This window comes from Engystomops pustulosus, chromosome 10 (genome assembly GCF_040894005.1).
Source record: "Engystomops pustulosus chromosome 10, aEngPut4.maternal, whole genome shotgun sequence".
Lineage (NCBI taxonomy): Eukaryota > Metazoa > Chordata > Amphibia > Anura > Leptodactylidae > Engystomops > Engystomops pustulosus.
Window position 1 is genome coordinate 28,863,001 of NC_092420.1, and position 22,596 is coordinate 28,885,596.

General features: G+C 40.5%; 1 protein-coding gene across 13 annotated transcripts in view; it reads right to left on the minus strand.

Moving 5' to 3' along the window:
- Positions 1 to 22,596, minus strand: part of IQSEC1 (IQ motif and Sec7 domain ArfGEF 1) — a 411,145-nt gene that overhangs the window by 152,843 nt on the left and 235,706 nt on the right. For 10 of the 13 annotated variants that reach the window (XM_072128363.1, XM_072128362.1, XM_072128365.1 and 7 more), the window contains one exon: positions 7,104 to 7,160. The exons of the other annotated variants lie outside the window; for them this stretch is intronic. In XM_072128363.1, coding sequence (XP_071984464.1) covers positions 7,104 to 7,160 — 57 coding nt within the window. The remainder of the gene's footprint in view (positions 1 to 7,103; positions 7,161 to 22,596) is intronic. 13 annotated transcript variants of the gene reach the window in all.

Genomic DNA, 22,596 nt, shown 5'->3' on the forward strand with positions numbered 1-22,596 from the left:
GACAACACATGATGAGAGCTATAACGAACTGTGCACCTGTGTGACATCACATGACAAGGGATATGACAAGCCGTGCACCTCTGTGACATCACATGACCAGGGATATAACGAGCCATGCACCTGTGTGACATCACATGTCCATGGGCCAGTGTTTATCTACAGGAAGTAATGAATGAAATTTCCTGTTACATGACAGCAACAAGAGATTTAGAAAACCATTAAGAATTGATAGAGAAAGTATTATCTGCACAAATTATCTGCTTAAAGTGAACAACCCCTTTAAGGTACGGCTGATGCTGCTTATCACATTGGACAGGGGAGGGGATAATTAGAGTCCCATGGATACTGAATAATTATTAGTTGGACCATCAACAATGTTACATTGGTGAGTTGTATGAAAGTTAAAAAAAAAACATCATCTATGTTACTTCAAAAGCTAAAATCTGCTTGGTTGATATAATATCTACTTGATGTTACTGAAATACTAGAGAACAAGGACATCTTGTTCATCTAAAAAAAAAATTAACAAGCTTAAAGGACCAGGTAATCAAATGTATCTGATATGGTAGTTCCCATTTAATTGGAATCTGGCACCAGTTTTGACCATACAAAGCTGCAGACAGTGTTAGGTGTCAGCCCCAGAGAGCTGTCTAACTGTGAAAAATAGAAGTATATTCCAGGATTGTAGCCTCTAAAGGAAATCTACCACCAGGATCAGGGAGCACACTGTGTGCCTTTACTGGTAGGATCTACTCTTCTTTTAGCTTCTTATTTCCCAGTGTTTTTTTTAAAAAAAGGATTTTAAAACTATGCAAATGAGCCCATGGGACTCCCAGCTCAATAGGTTTTAATGGAGCCTGGAGCCTCTCAGGATCATTTGCATAATTTTAAAAACCTTATATTTTTCAAAACCAGGGCATAATAAGCTTAAAGAAATGTTGATCATGCCATAGTGGGCACACATCTGCATCTCAGTTTGCTTGGTTTACGATCAACAATCCTGGTGGTAGATTTCCTTTAAGGAGTGTACCAGGGGTGTGTCCTCACACTGCTTTGTCCTTAGCTTTGTGTATTAAGCTGCTCCACTGCCTCTCATCTGTAGCAGGTTTTTGCCTGAATACTATCCTGGTCACTATGTAAATAGTGTTTGAACACTGGGGCAGCTTAGTGCAGAGAGATAAGAGCACAGTAGTGTGAGGATACCCCCCATTATAATCCTAATATTGGGTAGACTTGTGATCTAAAATGTATCTTTCTGACTTCACAGCCCTGGTATTAGTTTTGAGTCTGTTTCCCGATGTAATTTATAATATTCAAGGGTTTGTACAGCCACTCAAAAATCAAATTTTCAGCGATCCACAGGTTAGGGGATAACTTGCTGATTGGTGGAGGTCCTAGTGGTGGGATCCCGCAAGGATCGCAAGGACAGGGGTCCGGTGTATGCAAAATGAACTGAGTAGCCGGTAACACATGCACCCAGCTGCTCTCTTCATCCCTATGGTGCTGAGGGAGGTACATGGTTTCTTCCATTAGTTCACAAGACAGTGCTTGTTGCTTCATTCACTTGGGGTACAATGGGGGTACAACCAACCCCATTCTCATATTCTTTGGGGGACCACTGGGACCCCAACCGATAAACTAGTTATTCCATATAATTTGTGACTGGACAAACCCTTTAAGTGAAATATTCTTCTTTTTCCCTAATTGCATCTGTATGTCCATACACAATACTCAAGCTTCTTATTTTATGAAGAATTAAGCACTGATATAACTGTAACAAGTGAAAAATGCTGCAACATTTCTACAACTGCAAATGATGAAGTGAGATCTAATAAAAGTGTCCAGACGCCACAGGAAATGAAAGCAATAATCATCGAGGCATGAAAGAAGGGACACACATTTTATCATGCGTTTCCAGACTTCAAGATGAAGCAAATTACATTTCGGTGCAGTATGAATCCGGCAGCCTGAATTATGTAAAACATTGTAGCTGACATTAGCGCAGCGCAGGCTTGTCATGTATAGTGCGCTTATGTGTGAACACTTTAGCTTAATTAAACCAGGCCCTTGTCTTCCTGTAATACATAACATATGACATAACTCGACATAAGGGTAACATTGGTAAATGAATATTCTGGGATTCCTCATAGGAAATAAACCCAAACTATTATGGGGACGATAACTGCCAAATAATCACCCCCATAGGCCAAATATCCTATGCACGAAACTGGGAGATATGAATGATTTTACTCATATTGTTAAAGGGGTATTCCTATCTCTGCATTCACATTTAATTTAGTTCATCTGCCTTATAGAAAGATCAATTGCACTCTTATATAAGGCACTATATCGCTATACTACTGTATTGCCTTTGTCACTGTATTCCAGTCTGTTGCTTAATAAAGTTCTTTGAATGGAAACATATAATCAATTGTATCTTCCTGTGCAAAGATAATTTCCCCCAACATTGGCAATATTAGAAATAAGATGGCTGCCTCTGGATACGACCACCACCACACTCTGGCAGCAGCGGCCAGACATACGTTATTGATGTGGTTTATTACCACAGGAAGGCTGTGGGACACACAGAAATTCCCGATCATTTCATATGCAAAACAATTAGTTTCCTTGTGCAATCACTCTAGTAGTCGTGGTCGTATCCAAGGACAACAATCTCATTTGTAAGAGACAATATTTACTGGTACATTTTTTTTAATGGCATCCAATTGAAGAAATGTATCAATATGGCAGATGAATTAAATAAATTGCAAATGCCCGGACGAGAATACCCCTTTATCTGGGTCCATGATTATTTGACTTCCCCACCTCAGTGTGGAATCACAGGTCAAGATAGATTAAGATTAGATAGTCAGATTAGGAAGGCCAGATCTTTGGTTGGTATTTTGTGACAGTCTTGGTAGATGGTAGTTAATAGGCGGGTAATAGAACGCGGGTTAATAGAGGAGATCCACAGACCTAGCCGAAAAAACACTGCTGTTTGCTATGGTCATGACCCAAACAAAACCTTGAGAATGAATTTCAGGGTTTATTTCTGATATATCCTTTCCCTGTACTTTTCTTTAAATTATACAATAAAATCTATACTAAAATGTATGCATGGATACCTTCGTACAAGATCAAGCTATTCAGTCTATTATATTCTGAAGGTAACCTCTCACATAGACATAAAGGTTTGGGGATTAAAATTCTACAGTTTGCAGTTATTCTGACCATGGATTAATAATCCTTTGGAATTTTCATCAGACTTGAGGTCACCTTGATTTGGAGCACAAAGCTACAATCAGCAGTTAATAATAGACTGTTACAGTAAATAGCATATTATAAGTATATCATAAAATCACAATATAGAATTATTATAGAAAAAGTTGGGATAAGACAAAAACAAAACAAAGCAAAAAATACAATAAAGCAGATTTACTTGGTTAAAGGGAACATGCAACATGGAGAACAGCAGGCAGTGTGTTAAAGAGCATCTGGAGCTGGGCTGATTGTACATAGGGTGTTATCTACAGGGAGCATGTTATAGAGCAGGAGGAGCTGAGCAGATTGTATATAGTGTCCTATCTACAGGCAGTATGTTATAGAGCAGGAAGCGCTGAGATGATTGTACTAAAGGTCCTATCTACAAGCAGCATGTAGTAGAGCAGGAGGAACTGAGCAGATCGTACATTGTGTCCTATCTACAGGCAGCATGTTATAGAGCAGGAGGAGCTGAGCAGATCGTACATAGTGTACTATCTACAGGCAGCATGTAATAGAGCAGAAGGAGCTGAGCAGATTGTACATAGTGTACTATCTACAGGCAGCATTTTATAGAGCAGGATGAGCTGAGCAGATCGTACATAGTGTACTATCTACAGGCAGCATGTTATAGAGCAGGGGGAACTGAGCAGATCTTACATAGTGTCCTATCTACATGCAGCATGTTATAAGAGGAGCTGAGAAGATTGAGCACAGTGTCCTATCTACAGGCAGCATTTTATAGAACAGGATGAGGAACGTAGCAGCTTGATCATATTGCCCTACCTGCAGGCACCTACCCCTCCGTCATAATGGAGAAATTGTTTATCACTCCATGTTATAGAGCAGGAGGAGCTGAGCAGATTGTACATAGTGTCCTAACTGCAGGCAGCATGTTATATAGCAGGAGGAGCAAAGCAGGTTGTACATAGTGTCCTATCTGCAGGCAGCATGATATAGAACAGGATTGGGAACTTATCAGCTCAATCATAGTGCCCTACCTGCAGACAAAATGTTATAGAGCACAGGGAGCTGAGCAGATTGTGCATACTGTTCCATCTGCATGCAGCATGTTAAAGAACATGAAAAGATGAGCCGATTGCACATAATAGATATCGGACGGAATCGTGGGATGCATAATGCGGCCAGCTCAGTTCAATTCCAACACCCGGCCTAGCGTAGAACTGTGATATAGCTAGTGCCGATGCTATACCCGTGCCGAACCACTCCGCACCCCGGTACAACTCCCTCCCCGCCTGCCCAACCCGCAAATAGTAGAGTAGAGTAGTCGCAATTACTGGCTCTGCTACTAAATCACGTCTTGTACACCAATAATCAGGCATACAAGCCGTAATAAATCCACCCAATGTCCTATCTACAAACAGCATTTTATAGAGCAGGAGAGGCTGAGCAGATCTGTCATTTGTCCATCACAATTTCAACATTTTTTTTGCTGAAAAGTCAAGGAGGCTGAATGACTTCTCATCCCAACAAGAGCAAAGGTGTAAATGGCGGTTATGGTTATGTTATACTAAATATGTACCTACAAAACTATGTATCAATCTACTTATAGCATATTCTGCTCTATAACATGCTACTTGAAGACTGCATTTTCAAAATAACAGAATCCTTTTAAAGTAGACACAATTTTGACTGAATTTGCAACAAAAACCTGGCCGTGTTTACAGGCATTTTTTTTGTAGTATGGCTTATCAGGGAATGGGCACAGTGACTGAAAATGGGGCCATTGATTACGTTTTTAAATATACACTAAACATTTTAGCACAATGTAGTATAATTTATAGTTGGTATGAGCTTACACCAGGCTGCTTAAAGGAAATCTACCATTAGGATCATGGATAATACACTAAATATAATGACATGCTGGTCTGTTCCCCCTTTATTAGGATCTGCTCTTCTTTTAACTTCTTATGCCCTCGATTTTGAAGAAAATATGCTTCAAAAATTATGCAAATGAGCCTGAGGGGCTCCAGGCTCCATTAACTTCTATGGAGCGTGGAGCCCCTCAGGCTCATTTTGAAGCCTTTTTTCGGAAAAACTATGGCATAGAAATCTTAAAGATGAGCAGATCCTGACAAAGGGGGAACACACACGCATATAAATGTACTTGGTTTATAATCCATTATCCTGATGGTAGAAGTCCTTTTAAGGAAATCTACCATCAAAATAAGACATGATAAACTAGGGACTGTAGTAATATGGAATTAGTGCTTCCAATTGTAATAGGGATAGCCTGGGACCGCCTTGTAAGGGTGGGAGCTATATTTGGGGTGAAAGGGCAAGTCTCTGGTAGTATGTACCAGGGGCAGTGCTGTTACCATATTCCTGACCTGGATGCTCTGATGTGATTGTTACCTCCCCTGTGCTGTACTACTCCCCCTTTATGGATTGATAAGATCTGACCACTCCCACTCCCCAAAAATCCATACATTTTTCCATGTAAAGAACTGTGTGAGGGCTTTTTTTGTGCGTAACAAATTGCACTTCATAGTGATGGTATTTAATATTCCATACCATGTACTGGGAAGCAGGAAAAAAAATTAATTACAGTGAAAATAATAATAATAATTCTTTTTTTATATATCGCACAAAGATTACTGAGCGCAAATGGTGAAAAACCGTGTTTGCGCCATATTTTTGTGGGATTGAATCTTACGGCTTTTACTGTGCACCCCAGAAGACATGTCTACTTCATTCTTTGGGTCGGTATGATCACAGGGATACTAAATTTGTATAGATTTTATTTTGTTTTTATAAATTTACAAAAATTAAAACCTCCTGTACAAAAAAATTCTCAATTTTGCCATCTTTTTTCATACTTTCGTGTATGGAGCTGTCATTTTTTGCGACTTTTGATGACGTTTTCACTGCTACAAATTGTAGGACTGTACGATAAAGGGGGATTTTCGACATTTGGCGCAATTTTCTGTTACAGGGTTAAACGCCGGGAGTAACCATTATTATATTTTGATAGATCGGACATTTTGGGATGTGGCGATACCTAACATGTTTATGATTTGTACTGTTTATTTATATTTATATCAGTTCTAGGGAAAGGGGGGTGATTTAAATTTTTTATTTAATTTTTTTTTACTTTTAATTTTTTTTGTTGTTGCGAATTCTTAGACCCTCTAGGGTACATTAACCCTAGATTGTCTGATTGTTCCTACCATATACTGCAATACTACTGTATCACAGTATATGACATTTTTGCACAGTATTCATTACAATCGGATTCAAGACGGCGGCGCCCACGGGCCACCTGGATTTAAAAGCCTCTGGCAGCTTTGCAAGAGGCGTTTGCATGGTTTACACCTGCGACCGGTGCCAGCAGCGACCGCGGTTGTTGCCAGTGGGTGTTTGCTGCAAAATAGTGTAGTAAACGCCCACCTTGTATAAAGAGGACTCAGCCCGTGAACCCTCTCCATACCCCGTAATACTACGTCACATGTCGGTAAGGGGTTAAAATGTGTGCAAATCTGGCAGATTGAGGTCTTGTATCACTATATTGCATTGTGCAATGTACCGGCAATAACACAACGCCTGTAATAACCCAGTTTGTATGAAAAAAAAATGTTTCCCCCAGCAGTACTGATGATCTATTGTACGGATCACCAGACGATGATGTTGAATGTCTTCCTTTGTAAAGAAGGTCTATCCTAAATTCCTGAGGAGAAGTAATGGACCTCGCTAGGTAACACTTACAGGAAGGTAAAGTAATAAGACAGGCGAGGTATATGAGAATGGACAGGTCCAGCAGATGACTCATGCTGAGCAGATAAGGGGAATCTGCCCGGGTGATACAATGTATTTCACAGTACCTTAGTGGTTCTGTAGATAAACTGCTCCTGGTTTCCAAGGAGGTCCGTGGGTAATAACTACATAATGAGAAGGAAAGAGAAATCAGAACTTGTTTAGAAGACGCCTCAACCTATTAATAAATACCAGGGGTGATCGTTCTTAATGGCGCATGTTATTTTAAGGATGAGAACTGGTGAGATGGTTCTTGGTTCTAGTACACACTAGAGGGATTTACACGTCCTCCGCTTACATCTTTGTCTTAGCAGTTAGCACCTTATCGCTTCTTAATGAATACATCCATTATTGTAGTGTGCACAAGATGTGAACAAGACTTCAAGATGTAGATTCCTAAATAAATCAAGTGGAACTTCCACAAGTAGCAGCTTAAGGAAAGTGTCACTACGAAACTAGAATTTCAGGTGATGCTTTAGCATTTATTTTCCTTTGAAGAGTCTTTCTCTCAGTCTCCGTTCTATCTAAGCTGTGGGAGTGGAGACTAACTTCTACGATGTCTCTCACGCATAGGATATGCTTATCTCTGAGCAGTACTGATAGTGATCAGTGTGGAACTGAGGTTCCTTGGGCCTATTAGATAACATTTTTAAGGGGGCCCACCTTTTATAAAATCATACCCTAATAGCCTCCAAATTGGCTTGCCTTCTCACCTACCTCTTGGGTCTAGTATTTGGTTAGAGCTTGGACCACCAAGATTCTCTGGTACTCAGGTGGGCCAGTCGGACACTGGTAGTGATGCTTTGAATCCAGACTGGGGTGAGACAAAACACTTACTAAAAGCAGCAGCTGTGTCTCCATAAGTCTGTGCCTCTCTGTCTTTCTTCCAGCAGATTCTCCCCCCTCCTCTACCTCTTCATAGATTTCTACGGGTAGAAGCTGTAATCTCTCTCCTCCTCCATCTCTCTCTCCTTTTAGATTACCCCCTCCTCTTCATAGATTTCTATGGGTAGAAGCTGTAATCTCTCTCCTCCTCCATCTCTCTCTCCTTTTAGATTCCCCCCTCCTCTTAATAGATTTCTATGGGTAGAAGCTGTATTCTCTCTCCTTATAGATTCCCCCCTCCTCTTCATAGATTTAACTTCTTTACCCTTCACTCTGAGCAGGGAAATTACAGGGTGTAGCATCAAACTGGTGAAAGAATCATTTTTATGTAATAAGATATATTGCAGAGTTTCTTATCATTGTTTGTTCTTTTTGTGTACGTTCTGAAACAACTTTTTATGACTTTTAGATATCTGAGCGATTACTCGGGTAATTAAGAATGAAATCATTTCCAGAGTTCAGCACGTGCAGTTTATATACTTAAATTAATGGATTTTTAAGGATGAATAAATGGATAATTTCCATGGATGTTGTTGAATACAGTAAATTGACCTTTTTGTGGTATAGCTATTTAAGTGCATTGCAAACTAAATCTTTTCAGAGTTTACATAATAAAGCTGTTATCACTAATGGGAGACATTTGCAATCCTGAGATGTCATTTTTGCTTTGCATTGCAAATGAAATCACTTCAACACATTAGTATTACAGATCTTAGCCCTGGGTCACAGGTGATGTCTCAGTAAAGAATAGAAGTCTGACAACTCTTGGCTTGAGGGGGCAATCAGCAGTCGTGGTAAAATGGAGGAAGCCGATCATTCAGGATTTATTTATATATACCATATGTATTTATATATATTTTAGATCTTTTGCTTTTCTTGTTGTGATAGAAAAACAGAGTTTTCAAAGGACAAGATGGAGAGGGTTTGTACAGTGTATGAAGCATGAAGGGTATGAAGTATGGGGATCATTTACTAAGGGCCCGATTCACGTTTTCCCGACGTGTTACCCGAATATTTCCGATTTGCGTTGATTTTTCCTGAATTGCCCCGGGATTTTGGCGCACGCGATCGGATTGTGGTGCATCGCCGCCGGCATGCACGAGACGGAAATCGGGGGGCGTGGCCGAACAAAAACCCGACGGATTCTGAAAAACCGCCGCATTTAAAAAAAAAAAAAAATGCCGCTGGACACGCGCTTACATTCACCCAGCAATGGATCGTGAACTCCTTAGTGAATCGCCAGAAGTCCCGAATCCACCGCAGAGAACGCGCCGCTGGATCGCGAATGGATGCAAATCTGTCCCAACATCTTTCCCATCCTTGAATTTGTTAACAGAGGTCCTGGGAACCACCATCTATCACAAATCTATAGCATTTGCTATGAATATGCCATAAATACCAGATATAGATGTTTAACTACACTTTATTAGACTTGCTACATCCACTGGGACGTCCAGGAGGTTTTCGGAAAGTCCTCATGGATCACCAAAAGATACTGAAACTCTCCTTGGTGTTGCAAAACCCTCCTGAGAAGCATTGTGCCATATACATTTCCTATGTGCAGCATTGGGATGCAGCATCTTCAGGCTCCACATCCACATTCAGAGGATGGCCTCTAAAAAGACATGGGGGCTAATTTACTAAGGGCCGAGCCCCAGTTTTCTTTCGGACTTTGCATGTTCTTTTTATTGCAAACTGCTTGCACTAAAAAATTAAAGAAGTGTCTGCACCACATTTGTGTCGCACTAGGCATTATGCAACAGAAATTAGGGTGCGTTCCATGCTCAGTCAAACCCTGCACCAGATTTAATATGCAAAGTCCGACAGAAATGTCTTGCACGCCCTAAGTTAAAGGTGCACAAAAGAAAATGTGGTGCACTCTGTTGGGGCAGTGCACAAAAACAGTCTAGTGCTCCTTAAAATATTCCCTAGTTTATCATACCAAACAGCCTCCTCATTGTTATTTTATATAAAGCCCCCATCACCGCCTATAGATTCATTAGATACAGCCCCCATCACTCCTATGGATTTCTTATGTATAGCCTTATGTGGGCCCCCCAGCAGCTCTAGGCCCAGGCACTTGCCCAGGTATGCCCAGTGCTGGCGCCGGCCCTGCCCACCAGCACCCTTCAACCTATACCTTGGTTGTTGTGACTTGAAGATGCTTTACATGTTCCTGAGGACATAGGTACAGGCTCCATGTTAAGATACATTAACAATGATGGGCTGGTAATGACTAGACATTGATGTTCGGCTGCACATGACTAGTTCTGTATCATATCCTGGATGGAATGAATGGAAATACAAATATAAAGTATATCATTAGCAGCATAATGTGTACAAATTAAACCTATTTGTTAGGAATATTCACTGAGGACTTGCTATGACAAAATATAATTTCGTCTGACAAAATACATTAATGGGGTTATTGAGCTTTTCATTTATTTGCTTTTGGTGCCAGTGAATTATGAAGGTTTTCCTCTTTTTTTTTTCATTCCCTCTAAGTTTACACATTTCTTCCTCAGCTTCATTGTTTTTGAGGCAGTGTAAAAGGGTAGGATTAATTTATTTCTAATTGGATGTACCGCTTAACTAAATCTTTACATATTACTGTCAGCTCAGATTGTTCCAGTTATAATAGTGGAGGAAATAAAATGAGGCTTTTAGCCTTTTTTTTTATAAATTAATCTTTCAAGGAGACATGTTTAATAAAATACTGTAACTGAAGGTTTTATATTTGTTCTTTTTTTTCAATATAAGTCAATTTATGAAAATCTCCAGGTACACCAATGTCATACACAATTATACCAGGACTGCAGCAATATTTTATTCCATACACCCATTAAAGGGAACCTGTCACCATCGGAATCTCTTGCAAACCACAAAATCTTCCTTATACGGTCGGTTGACTGTCTCCTGGACATATCTTTATCAAGGGCCAATGCTACCTGCGTCCAGAAAAGTGAAATTATATCCCCGTTCTGCTTAAAGTCAGCAAAAATGTGGCCAAGGTAAGCGGGGGCAAGAATTCCATAAAGGAAGACCTACCAACCAAATAAGAATGTTGGTGCAACATGGTAAACAAATATGGGAATCATTGGATCAGTAGTGACTGAGTGGAAGGGGATTTTTTACAGGCAGTCCCATAGTTAAAAACACCGGACTTACATTCGTCCCCTAGTTACAAACGGACCTTTGGATGTTAGTAATTTACTGTACTTTATCCTTAGGCTACAATGATCAGCTATAACAGTTATCAAAAGTGTCTGTAATGAAGCTTTATTGTTAATCCTGGTTCTTATGACAACCCAACAAAATCCAATTGTCACAGAGACCAAAAAAAAATTTGTCTGGGGCTACAATAATAAAATATACAGTTTCGACTTACATACAAATGCAACTTAAGAACAAACCTATCTTGTACGTAACCCGGGTACTGCTTGTACTTTTATAAAATATGGTCAATTAGTTAAAAAAAACTAGTTTGCAACTTAATCTTGATTTGCACGAAACTGTTCTGATTTTACAAATGTCCTCACATCTTTATCATTCTTGAGCAGAACACAGCTCAGACAGGCTATTTCTCCATCATTGGCACATTCCTGTCTTCATTAGTGTCAGACCTATCATTATAACTCTCGAGACCTTCCATTCTTCTGTCCATCACTGGGTGTAACTGCACCATCTTATAACTAAGCTACTTGAACATATAATGAGCTATCATTTCTCTAATTCCCCTCTACAATCTGCTTTTACTGTCATTACTCCATGGAAATGGTCCTTTGTAAAGTACTCAGGGACATATTGCTAAGCGCAAGCATTACTGAACCCATCTTCTCTGACTTTATCAGGCCATTGCTTTTGTCTCTCCGTCAGCTATTCCTGCTTTTGATGCCTGCTCTTTGGCTCCTTTTCTTGGATCCATTTTCATTTCGATTTATACAGGCACTTAGATTTTAGAATCATTTATATGCAGATATTATGAAGTTGTCTGGTTGTAAAAACCCATTTCCATATTCCCCATTAGTTAATAGAAGGCTAGACCTTATTTGAGACCGCTGGGACCCTCAAGGATCGCAACAATGGGGGTTCACGTACTCCCTCTGTAAAGGAAGCTGTAGTGTGCTTTATTGTTCTCTTTTATCCACAAGATACAGATAAGAATCTGATTGCTGTTGGGACACCCACCCATAATGAGATAGATCACTCAAGGGGTCCCATTCTCATTGACAGAATGAAGCACAGGATGGGCAAGTGTCCTGCTGCTCTATTGAATACTATTGGAGTGCTGTAAATAACTGAGCACAGCACTCAGGTATCTCCAGAACTCTCTTAAACAGTGAATGGGTGTGAGATACTTGAGCGCTGAAATTTCAGACCACCCTCCATTGTCAATCTGCACTATAATTAGTTAGTGAGAATAGAACCCCTGTCCCCCTAAACGTGGGGGTCAAGTTTTTGTGATCTAGCACCGATTAAACCCACACCGATTAAAATGATAACCATGCAAATAATACTTGGTACAACCTTTTAACACCATTAATTTTATTCTATTTTACTTCCATCACAAAGTATGGTGCCCCTGTGGATAATTATTACACAGCAAAATCCTTTTATTTTTACCCCATTGCTGAATATCCCAATGGTGCTCACTCCCTATGTAGGATGCTACTACCCAATCACTATATGCCACACCCATTTGACAAAGGCACCTATGATGAGGGTTAACACCCAGCTGTCAGTTTCTGATCTGGAATACTTCGACTTGCAAATATGAAATACTTCTAGCTACGGGATAAACCGGTGGACGCTTACTCCTCGTGGCCACAAGCGTTTCCACAAGGAGCTCTTCATAACGATAAAACTATGTGCCCTGTTAGCAAGACAACCTAAAGGCGAGCACCCTAACTTTTAATCTTTTCAAGTGAAACTACACTTGAGTCTTTGCGCCCTGTGTTCCTTTTCTATCTTTGATTCAGTGAATCAGTCCATAACAGAACTTCTGATCTGGGGATCTGACGATGTAGAACCCCACGGATCAGCAGAATTGGACCTTGAGCAGTCCCATTCTCACTAATGGGTGGAGCACACGTCCTGTCGCTACATTCAATAGTATGGAGGTTTTAGAGATTGCTTTAGAGACACTCTCATAGACAGGTAATGGGAGCACCAGAGGTAGTCAAGCACCAATACTATTGAATGGAGAGCCAGGATGCTCAATGGGCTGGGATGTGATCCCCCTTCTCCGTATTGCTGGAGTATCTGTTCTCATGATCATTAGGGACAATCACCATTCAGCTTGTTATGATAACAGATAACAAGAAAAGTTGGTACAACCCCTTCAAGCACCAGGACCCTCTATGTTACTAGTACAGACTGTGATAACCCCATTTACTATAGCTAAAATACATCAATATCACTGGATGCTGCTAGTTACAGGACACGCTTTCAGTGCACCATTCTTCAATATATGTGAAATCCGATTGCGCCTTGTTCCAATCTTTCCACACAAAGCAAAAATTTGAAAGACTTGCTGTAACCCTGCTGCATTGTGAGAGCTGAATGGAGCTGAGCTGTAATCTCGTCATATCTTGTCAGTTCCAGGGGCGGCTGATAAACTGTTCTGCGCTGTCAGACTCCGAGATGCAGCAGAACAAAGCGATAGATATTGCGCTAATCACGTACCGAGAGGAGACTGTCTCTGCCAAAAACATCTTCAGCGTTCCCAGCCCCATGTACAGCATCTCATCGCACCGCTTACGTTATTCATGGAGTGCTTTATTATCACCGCACAAATAAGCACTCTACTTTTAATTGTTTACACGTTTTGGCTGCGGGCCGAATCATAATTTTATGAGATAATCATGAACGGAAAAATAATTAGATTTTTTTTTTCGCCAGTAATCCTTAGCTTCTCTACAAGGCGGGTGTACTGGGGTTACTGAGAAGTTTGCTTCATCAATAGGGATTATAGGGAGATTTTTTCCATAGTGCAATAACAATGCAGCGTACATTAAAGTACACATGTACTTATAGGAGAAAAGGTAAGAAATATCTGAGGAAATCTTACAGATTAATACAAGAATATCTAAGGGCAATTTTCTGTACTTTACTTCCACTGCAGGGGTACTAAAACGTACAGAGGTTTGGGATTTTGCACCTTGCTACAGTGACACCTGCTGTTATACATGGGTACTACACCTGAACCAATACTTTACTACAGTGATGGCGAACCTTTTAGAGGCCGAGTGCCCAAACTACAACAAAGACCCGCTTATTTATCGCAAAGTGCCAGCACAGAAATTAAATTTGTGATTTATACTCCCTTCTCTGTCACAGTTTTCATTGATACCGGCACCTGAGGACACCAATAAAGCAGAAAATAGTCCCAGGTAGAGCTGTCACTTTAAAATACCTCTGTGCACAGCAAGTCCTGGGCTGTCTGGGACTTCAGGAAGATACCTGGAGTCATCTCTGGTGATGGCCTGAGTGCCAACAGAAAGGGCTCCGAGTGCCACCTCTGGCACCAGTGCCATAGGTTAGCCATCACTGCTTTACTACATTCAGTGTAGCATTAATACCCTTCATTGGTAATAAGTTCAACAACAAACCTACAGCTTTTTTGCTATTAAATGAATAGTCTTCCCATTGGGTAGAATCGGCACAGGTCAGCCTTGTTTGACTTTTTAGGGTCCTTATCCAGTAGTGACAATAACAAAATAAAGGGTCTTGATAGCTAATGAATCGATAATCAAACATATAAATATATGAATATAAGGTTTTTTTTCCTTTTTGGTAGCTCATAATGTAGCCAAAAATCTGGCAAGATTCTCCTAATCATCCCATATCTTTCATTTTATGGACAATTTGTCATTGTGAAATTCATGAGATATAGATAAATCCCTAACTTGCCTCTGATTTGGTCCTGCCTGGCATAGAATTGCACTATAACCTGCACAAATTCCATGGCAATAGGCTACAGATAGTGTGCAGGTACAGCCCACTCTACTGTCTGCCGCCTGGCATGGATGTGACTGATTAAATCTTCCCAATAGGGTATCGTTTTTTTTTGGCACAATACCGCAAATTTTGCAATATTGTCTTAAAAAGATGATCATTTTGTGACCCACATATCTGGGCCTCTCCATCTATGAGGAAAGGTGTTGGCATTCTTGGATTTTTGGAGGCTCTAGCAGCCCCTGTATTGCAGTGCTTAGGCATCAAAGGATAGCAGGGTGAGCAGGGAGGAGGCTGCACTGCAGGGAAATTAGTCTCTCCCAAAATGAATTTTACGATGCTGTATTTAATTGATGCATGCCGGATACATTCCCTGACCAAAAACCAATTGGATGACTGATGCACTGCTATCCATCACAAAACATATAGAACATAACACTAAAATGTATATTCATTACTGTAAATATTGATCAACGTATCATGTGGTATTTCATTAATAACAGATCCTGTTGCAACAGAAGATTATTTCAAGGTTCTTTTGCCCCATCTGTAACTATAGGCCTAGGAAGGAATAAATATATATCCACATATGTCGTGTGTACAATGTGAACGCTTTGGCTGTTTTGCTCACAAAGAATTTATTTTGGTCGGTTGATTAGAATCTTCATTAAGAATGTGGGAATCAGCTTCATTATTGTGCTCGGCTCCCGCTAGACTAAACCCTGATGAGAATGTATTTCTACTTTCATGTATATTTTTAATGAGCCCGGAACTGCACCCATTTCATGTGTATTCAAAGAGAAAACAGCACGGCTTAGTGTTATTGTAACTTTCATCTCGCAGCTGTGAGCAAAACAGTAATATTCCTTTACCTCGCTTTATTTTCTGGGCTCGGAAATACTATAATTATCATCTGCCTCGGTTTGTGTTTAATATGTATTTAAGAATATATTCTTGATGAAAGCATTAATTCTCTATACAAGTAGAAATAACACTGCTGATTATACGCTGAGTGTCAAATATTAGGGAACACTACATATTATCAAATTAACAGTCTGCATTTTGTTCTGGGATAATATAAGGAATCCTAATTTCTTTTGTTATTTGTTACTGAATAATACTGAGATCATAACTGAATTCAGCATGACTACAGTCTGTAGTACAGTATGTCTACATAACAATGTTTCTGGGAATTGTATAATGTGTATTCTGCATTTTATGGCCGTCTTCAGGCTCCAATTATTAGTTTTCCTCTTTGAAGGCTCTATCACTATCACAGTTACCCCAGATCTACTGTTACATTCACCTCCAGGGCTGTGGAGTTGGTGTCATGGAGGTGGTGACACTATTGGTGGAGTTGTGATGAAATGGACTGACTCCACAAACATATAATAAACTATATCAAAATGAAATGTCTGCTCTATTTCTAATCTAAGGATTTAGGCCAGGGGTGAACAACATTTACTGGTCACATTTAAGGGCCACATGCTCAACTTTAAGAGGCCACATCAGTAACCGTCACTGTAGATGCAGCAACAACCACAGTAGAGAACACATGACTTCCCAAAAATGATAAGTACCACAGTATAGTAACAAATAGCACTCCAGTAACCAAATACTGCATTTTAAACAGACAATAATAGTGTAGAACAGAAAATAATAGTACTGGAGACCCTATAGTAATCAACTATAATAATGGAGAGACCCCCAGAGTAGACAATAATAATACTGGAGAGCCCATAGCAGATAATAATACTGGAGACCTCATAGCAGATAATAAATACTGGAGACCCCCAGTGCAGACAAATAAGACTGGAGATCCCACAGCTGACAATAATACTGGAGACCCCATAGCGGACTAACAATACTGGAAATCCCAGAGCAGATAGATAGTAAAACTGTAGAGCCCCAGAGCAGATAATAATACTGAAAACCCCAGAGCAGACAAAAAAAGAAAGCCTCTTCTTTCATCTTCTGCTCCCTGCTACACACTGCTGCTTCTCTCCTCCATGTGCAGCTCAGCTGTGTTCTGTGCTGGACCACTCCTGCACCTGGGGCTGTTATGCCCTGTATCCATAAAACTAGTGTCAGGAGTGAAGACATAGAACAGGAGAGGACCCTGGAGCGGTGAGGACTACTCAGCTTCTTCGCTACCCGGCCTCCTGCACCAATGATCGTTTCCATGAGTTATGGAAGTGCTCTGTGGACTGTGACTCTGAGCAGGTAGTGGGAGACAACTCATGGCTTCACAGGCCGCATGTAGCCTATCAGCGCAGGTTCTGCAGGTCCCTTCTAGGCTTTTAGTTGAGATTAATGTAAACTTGATGTACATGCTCAGTAGTGAAGCTCCACTGCTACAGATCAGAGTAATAAGGCACTGGGAAAGAATCCCTATATGCCGGCAACCAGTCTTGAAATGCCAAGTCAAATTCAGCATAGAATTCCTGGTGAATGTCAGTTTAAAAGGTGGAAGGAAAAAAAGAGCCTGATAAGTGGAGAAGAAAGCATTTTTATTACCATATATCACAATATTTTTTTTTATAATCAAGTGTGCTATTGATTTATGCCAAATTTGTTAAAAGATCAATGACCAACTCCACATTGTATTTTTTTGCTATGTCCCACCCCTTCAAGGACTGCAGTTGGTATCAAATATTTTACTAACTAATAATACATAGTGCATAACTCAGAGAAAAAAAGTACAATACAATAGAAAGTACAGAGATGGAGGAACAGGACTGTTTAAAGTACTAAGAAAAGATCTCAGAATTGTTGTTTCAAGGGGAATAACGATTTTCTAGAATAAGCATTTTAGAATTGCTGAAATGTCCTGTACACATACAGGGGTTGTCCAACAATAAAAACAGCATTTGCATAGATGATAAGAATCTGATTAATTTGGTGGATGCAATTTCACTTATTTGAATAGAACAACAGTCGAGCATCCACTCTGCTGCTTTTTTCAATTTTTTTTATACAACTGCAGCACTGTTATTTAAGTGCCATTATTCTGTAAGTGACTGAGGTATTTTTAGGTGCACAGTGTGGGGGTTTGCTTCATGGAGATGAAGGCATATGATGATGAATCCAGCAATAATAAGTCACGGCTTTGAGGAAGCGTAATGCAGTCGTCTACCTGGCGGAGCAGATTGTCACCTGTAAGGTAGTAGATCCAACTGATGTCTGTGTCACTGACTGACTCCTAGCATGTGAGACAGCATCTGCATGTATAGTGTCAGTCAGAGGGTGTCAGTGATCTGGTGGGGCTATATGAGGATTCTCTTAGTAGTTAGTGATGTTGTCAGCATTTTCTGATCGGGTTAAAGATGCTTTTTATAGAAGCAGCGTCATTTAAATTTTTGCCTCAAGCAGCAAAAAGGCTAGAACCGACCCTGAGCACAGGTCAATACATTCAGAGTAACACACGGGTTTTGGTTAGCAATCCAAAACGCTTACATGGGATCTGAGCTGCACACATGCATCATAACAGACACACAGCATCACTGGGTAGTAATGTGTAATTAGGAGAGTCAGGGCCCCATAGTGGACTTCTGAAAGGGGCCCTTTGCCCCTATACATATTTGTATACTCACATATGTGAGTTACAATCACACATAGTATATACACACCATATATATATATATATATATATATATATATATATAGACACACACAGCATATACACATCCCATATACACACATACATAATATACATACAGATATACAATACTATATACACATACAGCTTATACACACACATACAAATACAGTATATACACACACCACACACAGCATATTCATACCCAATATCCTAGATCTCGGGGCCCCCTGACACTGTGGACCCCATAGCAGCTGCGATGGCTGCTACCCCTGTAGCTACACCCCTGTTTAATTGGTTGATCAGAGGGATTGTTATCCTAAAGATAGGGGGATTCATTTTCAAAAAGCTGGGAAGTAGAATTTTTATGCATCCTTTCAGTTATCACATCAAAGACTACAGTAGGTCTTGCTCCTGCCTGAACTGGTTGATATCAGGGAACAATAGATGGTAGTCAAACACACAGCAAAAGCAGATAACATAGATTGTAAGTATATTGTCCGATTAAACTGCATTGACTCCACAGTGATTGCTCAGTGGTCAGTTCCCCCATGAGATAAGAACAGGGTAGATTGGCTATGACACATTATTACTTTCTTGTTGAAAACCAGGAATATTTAATAAGCGTCGGTGAAGTCGTCTCTCTTCATATTAGAGAAATGTAGATATCTAATAAAAATATCACTCTGTATGGATGGGAGGGAATTCCAGGCTATTGTGAGGAGGAGAGGATGATACAGTCGCTCTTATCATTCCGTTACCGTTTCCAGCGATCACAAGAGAGATCTTACAGAATATGTAAACAGCCCTCTGAATATTTCATCTAACTGCTTGCGACGCCTATACCTGAGCCTTGTTTGAAGTATAATACAAACTATGAATAATATTACTGCATATGATTGCTGCTTGTGTCTCAGAAATGTCTGCCTGATTTCTGAATCGTTCTGTTGAAATATTCGGACTCCTTCTTACCTTTGTCAACAAGCAAAATGTAATGACTGTGTCATATACTGTCTGTGTAGAATACGCTCTGTATTAGATCTTATTATATTGATAGACTATTCAGGCCCATTCCTATTAGCATCTAAAAGCAGAGATGTAGAGAGCAGCTTCTAGACCCGTAGATATAGAAGCCCCGACATCCCGATGATGGTCATAAATGTTATAAGGGTCTTATTAAAAATTGTACTTGTCTAAATATCATTGCTTCCTCAAACCTCTTTTTGTCTTTTTATCTTCCCATAAAGAACATTTTCTATTGATGATAGTATCCACTGTATGATATCATTATCATGATTAGCTGTCATAGACACAAAACAGAATGCAGGAGATTGATCAGTTCTACACCAGTTTCCTGCAAGAAATTATGAGTGATACGAGTATGCCACCTCCACGCCATGTGGGCATGAAGGGGTGCGGCCGCTGAAAGAGTGGGCAGCGTTTCATAAATCTTCCCAATGTATTGTATCCATATTAGTATAAACTCACAAAGCTATCCACAATGCTGCTCCTTGCTACTTCTCCGTTCTTATCTCATACCATCCATTGTTTCTATTCTACCAACGACTTTACACAACCTTTTTCTTAATCCAACTCCAAATCACAATAAAACCTATATAAATTTGATATCGTACTGATAAAACTGAGAAAATACGCATCATAGCCTCCTTTGATAACGGTTCCAAGGAAGCCCGGGCCATCTTGGCAAAACACTGGCCCATATTAATGATGGACCAGGACATTAAGAACCTAGTGGGGTCATTTCCTCAGATCACCTTCCGTAAAACTCGTTCCATTAGGGACAGAGTAGTAAAGAGCCATTATGTGGCCCCAAAACCTGAAGGGACGTGGCTTGACAGACGGCCCACAGGGAGCTTCCGGTGTGGTGGCTGCATAGCCTGCCCCTTTATCCAGACGGGAAAACTCTTTTACAGTAATGCCACTGGGAGGTCGTTCAAACTGAGGGACTTTATTAACTGTAAGAGCACCGGAGTCATTTATAAAGTAACCTGTGACTGCGGTCTTGAATACGTGGGCAAAACCTTTAGGGAACTGCGCAGAAGAGTGGGTGAACACCTGGGCGACATCCTGCATAAGAGGGACAAGCCACTGTCTAACCACGTGGTAAGGTACCACAATGGTGACGCCTCAGTGTTGCATTTCATGGGTATCGAACGGATCCCCCCCCCAGTACGAGGAGGTAACTGGGACAAGACCATCCTGCAGAGAGAGGCGAGGTGGATTTACACACTTGATACTGTCCACTCGGGGGGTCTAAATGAAAAACTAATCTATACACCCTTTCTTTAAATACTCGTCACCTCCCTAAAATATAACAGCAATATAAAAATCCCACTACAACCCCCCCTCCCATATTAGGTCATATATAAACCAGTTCACATATACCTCTGGACTGATGTACTGACCTTATATACTAAGCAGAGATCGGCAGTAGGTTCCTCTCCTTTCTCTGCTTATGAGGTAGGAGTTAATGGATGAACTGACACCTGCATATTTCCCTCTGGTCTTTCTGTGCTTATTATTTCCATGTCCTTATGCTTTTGTAGTCCTAGTCTGTTTGTCTTTCTTCTCTGCTATAGAGAATCGCTATGTTCTAAGTGGTCTTCCCGCCCCCTTGGAGACGGGCGGCTGAACGTTGCTAAGGCAATGTATTGTTTATTTAAACCTCCCCGCAGTTTTCGGCGCATGCGCGCCAAATTTATGTCGCACTCCGGACAGAAATATGGGCGGTCAGATGACAGCAGCTGTCGGGCGTTCTCATTGTGGTCCGCCTCACCTAGTGTGTCGCGGCCCAGGAGTATGCGCCAATAGGAGTTGCAGCATGGCAGCGCGCCCAATCACAAGGTAGCTGGGCGGGGCTTCAGGTTTAAAAGACCGGAAGTGCTTTCAGGCCGGTGCGATCACAGAGCCAGCCTGCAACATGACGGTCTCCTGATCCACCACTAGGATCGGAGACTTGCAACCTTTTTCAAGTGGGTCGATTTGCTAACAGCAGTCCCACTACTCCTTTTTTGTGCATGCCGCTGTGTGCTCGGTCTGCTAGGACTACAGCAGACTGAAGCATCTAATGCATTTACATTCCCTCTGAAGAGTATCCACGAAACGCGTCAGGGATAATGGCGTTTGATAGGGGGGCATGCTGAAGTCCAACAGGGACAGTTGTGGACTGCCCTTGTAAGGGCGGGAGTCTTAAAGGGGTCGTCTAGGGTCAGACAAGTTTTCCCTCCTGGTACCCCTGATCCTCCACCCTTAGGCAGGGCTTACGTCTGAACCACGGTAAGAGTATTTAATGCATAATACTTTACCTGTTGACACTTTATGTTAGCATTTCTGCAAGCAGGTATTTTTGTGACACATTGTCATAACTGAGACATACCTTGTATTTTAATATATTAGATTAAAAGTTATTTTTTATGTATTACACTCACTTATCTCCTATGCTTTATTTATATTGATATCGTACTGAACCAAAGAATAAAGTAGAAATGTCAAATGGAGCGCACAGTGAAAGTCGTAAAAACTGAGCTCACAACAAAGTGACGCAAATGCTTTTTTTGCCAATTTCACCACAATTGGATTTTTTTTCCAGCTTCCCAGTACACGCCATGGAATAATAAATACTCTCACTAAGATGTATAATCTGTTAAGCAGATAATAAGCCCTCATACAGCACTGTACAAGAAAAAATGAAAAAATTATAGATTTTTGAGGTGGGGAGTGAAAAATGGGTGAAAAAAGACTTCGACACATAGGGGTTACTCTGACCCAAGATCAACAGAAAGGGCTGTATAACATGATGTTATAATTTTTCATGGGTTGACCCTTACCTTGTGCAAATGGGCATGACAAATGATAACGAATTTGGGATTGCATGATACTTTCTTTAGAGTCTAGAAAAATTGAATATGTTAGCATGTATTAGGGAAATGTCATTGAGTACCATAAAAACAAATCTCAGAACCTCCCTTATTGATTGGGTGGGCCCTTCAAACTTTATCAACAAAACTGCAAACAAAAACAACAACATATAAAATAGATAAAAAGAAAAAAAATGTACTGTTCCTTTTCTACACCTTGAGCCTCTAGAGACTTTGTTGTTC